Source organism: Lates calcarifer, linkage group LG16_LG22 (assembly GCF_001640805.2).
Source record: "Lates calcarifer isolate ASB-BC8 linkage group LG16_LG22, TLL_Latcal_v3, whole genome shotgun sequence".
NCBI lineage: Eukaryota > Metazoa > Chordata > Actinopteri > Centropomidae > Lates > Lates calcarifer.
In genome coordinates this window covers 2,827,985-2,835,314 of record NC_066848.1, presented here as the reverse complement: position 1 = coordinate 2,835,314, position 7,330 = coordinate 2,827,985, and the positions used below count along the sequence as shown (strand labels likewise).

Sequence of the window (7,330 nt, the reverse complement as noted above, 5' to 3'; positions counted from 1 at the left end):
CACCAGGGGGCGCAGGAATACTATACACTGGCCTTTAATTACTGACAACGATCGATGCATACAAATGGAGACAGCGTCCAATACACTCAATGGGGGACGATGATCAATATTTTCAGCTTGGAAAAAAGAATCAATAAGCCCTACTTCAAATGTGAAAGCAAGTATTGGATTCCGATAACCAAGCAATAGAAATTATATGGAAAATTTCAGTGAGCTGGAAAATGATCTGATTATTCTCCCACACAATGCACTGATTTGGTCTATTTCTCCGAAACTGCAGTGTTTCCCCACATAGTGTTGAGGTTGTGATTGTTTAAAGAGTCACTGCTTCTGGGGGGAAAAGTTGAGGAATTCACGTGATGAGCCAAATATTTTTTTTCCTTAAAAGTAGACGGATTAAAAAAATGAAAAGCAACGTTCATTGCTCCAGAGCGCCTGTCAACTTTATGATTTAGCCCAACTACCACGTCCAGAACAGCACAGTCATCCCAGACAAAAAGTAGGCTAGACGGTTTCAGGTTTACAGGTGACCCGACAGCAGCTGCTGACAAGGAATTTCAAGAATGATTTAATTTATAACTCCGTAATTCTGTGATATTATGTTCAAATATGGACATAAACTTGTTGGAAAATAAGAGGGATGCTGTCTGTTCCAGGACACGCCCTGTCGCTGGAAAGTGCTCTCTCCATCGCGCAGCCTAGTCCAGTCTCTCAAATCGCAGGCTGTATGTTTCCCTGCGTTTAACCCCACTAAATGAAAGCCAAAAACTTAAAGCATAGATAATATCAGGCTGTCAACCGGTCTTCTTCCCTCCTTCTAGGCTGCACCGGGGCATCTCCTCCTGCTAATCTCGGCAAAGAAAGAGAGAGGCTCTACCTACCGGGCATGTCTGCTAGAGGTGAGTATCTTTTGCCGCAGAAGCCTTCATAACAATACATATAAAAGAAAAAAAGTCTCTTAATTTTGGGGGGAGGAGGGGGGTCTCGGTTCAAGGATGGATGGAATGGAGAAGAGAGCCCATTTGCGTCGTCTTTCGGGAGGATCAGGCTGTGATAATGACTGTGTTATTCTAAGTAGGTTACACCGGTGCATAGCTGAAACTACAGCTTCCACTGCTGCAGCCCTTTCAAGACAGCCTACAACTTATTTTGTTGATATGAACACTATGCAGCCTGGTGCAACCTATAAATAGATCAGACTTTTTAAAATCCCAGCAGGGATAATGACCCTCCTCTGATTGCTGTTTTCTTTTGTGATTTGATATTATCTTTAATCAGGGATGATGCATATCAATTAGAGCTGTACACACTCTAATTGTTGCCTCAATGAAAGATGTTGGCTGTTGATGGAGGGCTGGTTGCTTATGATGTGCATTCTTATCTGAGTGGTTGTGATACAGTAGAGTTGATGATCACTTCTGTCAAGTGTTCAGCTGGAGAGGTGGCAAAAAGTACCATCTTTTTTGGGAAAAAGCCACAGAAATGCTTACTATCATTTGGTGCAACAGCCTCCTCAGGATGTTTTAATTTCTAGCGGAGTATAGATCAGCTGGTACCTGCAAACAGTGCAGGCAGACCTGGTTTGTTCCCATCAGGTGGGCTTTTGTGCTGTCCTGGATTTGTGTCAGGTGACTGCGTTCTCTGGCAGAAGAGATAAAGAGCCTCCAGCTGTTCATGCTATATGTTTTTATCAGACTGACTGATTGAGATCTGGATAAAAGTGGAATAACAATATTAACATGACCTCAGGGTTAATATATTCAATCTGCACCTGGATTCGTCATGATGGTTCTGATTCTGTTATTGGGTAAAACATCAACCTAAAGAAGCTCCAGCTGTATGTGACTCCCCTTCAGGCTCTGCATGGCTTAGCCTGGTGTAGCAAAATGGCTTTGAACTCGCCCCATCACTGATGTGGCTTGCTGTATCTGCCCTCCATGGATGCTGGTGGAGATCGATGGAGCTCAGAGCCCACCGCTTGACAGCCCCCCTGTGGTACATAGATCTGATTAGCACGCTTAAGCCCCTGCAAACAGCCAATCATTATTCATGAGAAGTAACTACCCTACTCCCTACCGTTGTACGATGGTGAAGTGCCAATTATCTCTATGTTGGTTTAATGACTGTGAGGCTATTCATTTATTATTGCTGATAAATCAGTCACATTGACACCAGCATGTTCGTAACAATCAAACACATGTTGTCATGGGAAATCTTGAGCTAACACTTGTTCAGCTGTTGTGGTCGTAGAACTCCCATTTCATATGTTCTTTGCATATTTCACAATATTTAACAAGAGCGAATAAAGTATTTTTGTGTAAATAATAATTTTTTGGATTGTGGAATTATATTCACCTATTATACTTTGTAGAGAATTGGCATGTGTGTCCCACTATGATTAGCCAGTCAGAATTTTTTTTAAATGATTTTTGCCATGTTTGAAATGTCTTCTAATTGAGTAGTTGATTGACTAGAGAACTAACTGGTGCATATTTCTTAATTGTTGAAGTCAATTTTCAAACAGAAAGCCAAACATTTTCCAGTTTCAGCCTCTCAGTTGGGAGGATTGGCTGATTGTTTTGCCGTATGTAATTGTGAACGTAATATCTTTGGGTTGTGAATTGTTGGTTGGCCAAAACAGGCAAATTTAAGACACCACATTGGACTTAAGTAATTTCTGTTCAGTATAAAGTTGCTTAAACTTAACTTGTCCTCTGGTTTTATTATTGTGAATATTCTACAATCGCGCCCCAAAAACATGTATATGCAAGAACTAAAACATGTCAGGCAAATGATTTCCTCCCCACAGAAATGCAGGAAGCTAAAAAATGTCTCAAATTACTCCCCGTTCCCTCTCAGTATACGTTCATGATTACCAGCCCCTGTCAGCTGTCCAGTGAGCCTCAGCCATTACTCTGCTCTTAGTCTTACATTCTCCAACCCCCACCCCTTTTATCAGCACAGGACTATCAGCTTTTACCTTGGTAGTGATGCCTTTCCATTAGTCACCCCCACCTTATAATACATCCTTGTAGGCATACTCTATCTGGGCCTTTCAGTGTCATCATATTTCCTGTGCTGTTTTCTTTTTGTCTAGAATCTCTTAACATGATTTTCTAAAACCTTCCTGGGGATGTTTACAGAGCACATACTATATATTTTTCCCATGCAATGCAGTTTCTACCTATGAGCTGCTCAGTATGAGTCTGCCACTGATGGCCATTGAGCTGAGGGGTTAAGTGCATTTTTCAAGGTCACCCTGTAGTGGCATTTTGAGGGATGGCACATTGTTTCTTATCAAATTCCTCCATCTACAGTACATTCTCCCTCTTGGTCTGGCAATTTTCCCACAGTTTTGCCATTTACCATGACCTCCTCGTTTGTTTTTATAGCCGGCTGTTTTGCTGCTGCTAATGCTTTTGGTTCTTTGATCTTTTGGTTAACTGAGTGGGTGAATTTATTGTTCATCTTGGTCCATTTAAGCCAGTCATGGGTTGGCATGTCATAATTTATATTTGATCTTATGGACCTCTTTGAAGGCATTGTCAGGATTGTATTAGATTTTTCCTCACTTTCTAATCAGCTGAACCTCAGCAACATGGATCAGAGTTTACCACAAGGTTTGTTGATGTTTAGGCCTGTGATCACAATAAATCTGCATTCATTTTCTGAAAAAATATTATTATGTTAAACTGTAACGCACAGTATTCTCATTTAACTTTAACTTTAATCCCCATCTTCAATAGATAAGATTATTGGTGTGATTACTTTTCCCCCAGTAATCAGATCTCAAAGTAATCACTGTATTTGGATGTATAGAATGCTTTATGTGAGTAGCAGCAGAGAAAGTCCTCCCCCTTGACACCTGGTAAATCTCCAGTTTTGCCCTGCTCTGACTTCCTCCTCCACCCCGCCCTTTCCCTGAGTGGGGTTAGCACATCCTGAACACTGTACCTGTTACACTGCAGTGTGATCTGGATGATCAATGGTGGATGAAAAAGGAGGCACGGCTCCATTCTGCAGTAACCCAATCTGATGCCTCCTTCTTATCCAACCACTGGAGAGGGCTGCTCATGCTCCGGCAAGACCCTCTGCATCAGCATTTTTCCCTTTGTGTGTGTGTATATACTGTATGTCCTGTAGGAGGGTTGGTGTGCACGCGCATGCATGTGTCCTGGCAAAAAGCCTGAATAATTGATGAGCAGAGGAAGGAGTCAAAGAGCTGCCGGACGGGACGGTGTGTGTGGGAGTGTGTAGAGATGGGGGAGAGGAATACTGCGAGGCAGCAGCCTGGCTACGATGGGCTCTGCAACTACGCCCAAAAAATCACCTCCTGCTTCGGACTGGATGGTAAGACAGGGGAAAGATAAAGAGCAGGGGGGTGTGTTTCTTCTAGTGTGGAGCAGGATGCAGAAACGGCAGAGGCTGCGGAAACGTTTGGGGATGTATTCTGTGTACGATGCTAATTTGTCTGTGTGCAGAGGCAGCAGTCTTGTTTTACGAGCATGTTTGTGTTGATTTGCGAGTGTGTGGGTAGTTCTGTCAAAGCTACCACAGAGTGGATGACAATTGGAGGGCAGTGCCCCACTGCAGCAGAGTAGCATGTCCTTAGGTACTCTCAGGTCCATGTGTCTGCATGTGCGGGTGTAAGAGTGTACGTCTGCTAGCTTATACCTCACTATCTCACACTATCTTTTTTCTGGAACGAAACTCGAATGAGACTGAAGGTGTGCTTGTAAGCGGAACCTAAATTAAGTTAATTTAGTTAAGTACTATGTTGATGTAAGCAGTAAACTCAGGCAGCTGAGCTCCAGGCTTCCTGTCTCTGTGCACCCTCTCAGACAAAGAGGAAATTCATTAAAATCTCAAGTGCAGGCCAAGCCACGACATCTCCAGACAAAAAGGATATTTTGTGCTTTGTCATTGTCTGCTTTTCATCATGTCTACAAACCTCAATGGTTCATTTCATTTGGTGGGAGAAAAAAGATAGCCGTGATTAGCCATATCTCCTTGATGAATATTAGATGTCCCAGAGGGTTCTTTAGTTATTAATCTGTGTATGTGCAATAGTCAGTACTGTCTTACCAGCGCCATTTTTTTATGTTTTCACAAAACCATGACGTTTTTGGTTGTTTTAAAACATATCTGCATAATGTGGGTTATGTTGTTTTTGTGGAGTTTTCTCACCTTCCACCAGGACAAAATTTACCTCATGCTGAACTCACATTTTCGGGAATGGTGAACACAAAGACTCCATATAAAAAATTCAGTGGCTAGATGTTGGTAGTATGGATTCAGCTTGTTAAGAAGACATTCTGGAAACAAATCCATCCCAACATTAGATGCTTTGAAGATTAAAAACTCAGTACATGCCTTCTTACCAAGAAACATTCCAAAATCCTATTGCTTTATCCAGCGATTTTACCGGATGACAGAGAACCACTGCTGGCATTTCCACCCTAGTGCTGACGTAGTTACACTATCTTTTATTTTGAAGGATCCTGCTGATGATTAACAGTGGGTTTGTGCATAGTTGGCTACTGGAATGACCTTGATGGTTACTGACCTTGTAAAGTACTGGCAGACTACCAAGGCAACCTACCCTGAAAGTATGTCTTGGATCATTGTGATTCTGTACACTCATATGCATCTGTTCAGTGTTTCTATACCTGAATCCACTTTAATGTAAATTACATTTCACACAAAACTAGGTGAAGATAATGTAATCTAGATACATCTACAACACCTCCTCAGAAAAGATCCGGTTATTTATTGTCACTTACTTTGACATAAATTTTAGCACTTTTAGAAACAAGTTCTGACACAAACTCATTAGTTGGACAGATTTAAATAAACAGAGTAGTGATGGGATGCACATGAGTCACATCAGGTATATAGACTCCCGCCATACACTGGGCCAACCTGATGTAGAGCTACCTAACCCCACCCAGAAGATAATCATAGGCTCGACGTCAGCCTTAAGCTGCTTAAGGCACAAGGCTGGTTGTGCTGAAGACGCTCACAGTGTAAGCTTCTTTCCATGTGTCTCATTCTGCTCTACCTGCAGCAGAGTGCTTTGTCATACCTGCTGCCTGCTGTTTGGCATCTCCACCTCAAGGTGGACATCAGCACTCCACTTCTTGTATCTCCTGCACATCTGAGGGGACTGATGGGGGGATCCTAACAGGAGGAGTTTCCACTGGTGGCCTCACTGGATATTTCTATGATTTAATGATGAGCTGCTGTGTCCATCAAGCTCTGGGTTCTTTGTTTCTATTTTGTGCCTCTATGAACACCCCTCTTTCTTCATGTCCAAAGACGACTGGATTTTAGAGCAGGTCTAAGCTCGATCCTGGCCGACGTCTACTTGCTTTGCTTCACCCTTCTCTGTGGGACGGTTGAAGGGGATCAGGGCACCATGCCCACTCTGCCCAATCTCAACAGCCTGGGCAAGCTGTGCAGCTCCAGCCGCAGTCACAGTGTCGACCGTGTCCGGGTGAAACGCAAGAGTTCGGTCAAGCGCATGTCCATCATTGAAGATGGGCACGTGGCTGAGGTCCTGTACCTCATTCCCAAACAGTACATGGAGCAGCTGCCCTATCTCAACCCAAATGACTATTATCTAAGTGAGAGGCTGAATGATGTCGCTACAGGTAGGACAGGAGAAAAGATATATGTAGATCTGTCTATGTGAAGCATTTATTCACCTATTTAGCGATGCATAATCATCCGTATCAGTTCCAGCAAGAAATAAAAATTAGCCATTAAAATGGGAAAATATGTTTTTTCATGCATTTAATGCAAGTACACTGTTATATTGAATTTTATTATTTCTTTCTGCTTTCTACTTTTACCCCTTCAACATTCATTTGTTCATAGCATGAGAGGCAGTTTTAATCCTCTACTTTACATTCTGTTTGTGAGTAGGTGTCTGAAAGTGAATTGATGACTTTTATTGTAATTGGATGACAGTGAGTGATTACACTTCTTGAGGCTTCTCACATCTGACCTGTGTGTATGTGTGAAAGCTCCTGTGCACATGTTACGCAACCATAACTCCCCAACGCCAAAAAGTCCTGCTAAAAGTCAAGAAATTAATCACCGTCCTTTCCATAGTTATATAATGCAAACCCATACGCAAGGGCAGACCCGCTGCATTTTGCCAAGCAACAGTACATGAGCAAGAGACTTGGTGGCTTACATCAGGATTACAACATGGGCATGTGGACAAATCGAGATTTTCAGACCTTATGTATTCTCTGACTACATGCCAGACACAGTAGTAAAATCATCATTGCTTGGCACTCAGTTGTTTGCAAATACTGCAGAC

At 42.5% G+C, this 7,330-nt stretch overlaps 1 protein-coding gene across 4 annotated transcripts in view; it reads left to right on the top strand.

Moving 5' to 3' along the window:
• The window catches only part of ablim1a (actin binding LIM protein 1a), a 39,471-nt gene that overhangs the window by 1,107 nt on the left and 31,034 nt on the right, over nt 1-7,330 (top strand). Inside the window, exon 2 of one of the 4 annotated variants that reach the window (XM_051076814.1) lies at nt 822-899. In XM_051076814.1, coding sequence (XP_050932771.1) covers nt 887-899 — 13 coding nt within the window. In that variant the 5' untranslated portion in view covers nt 822-886. Of the gene's footprint in view, nt 1-709; nt 900-4,157; nt 4,351-7,330 lie in introns of those variants that run through there. The other 3 variants (XM_051076813.1, XM_051076815.1, XM_018680202.2) reach the window with 3 other exon arrangements.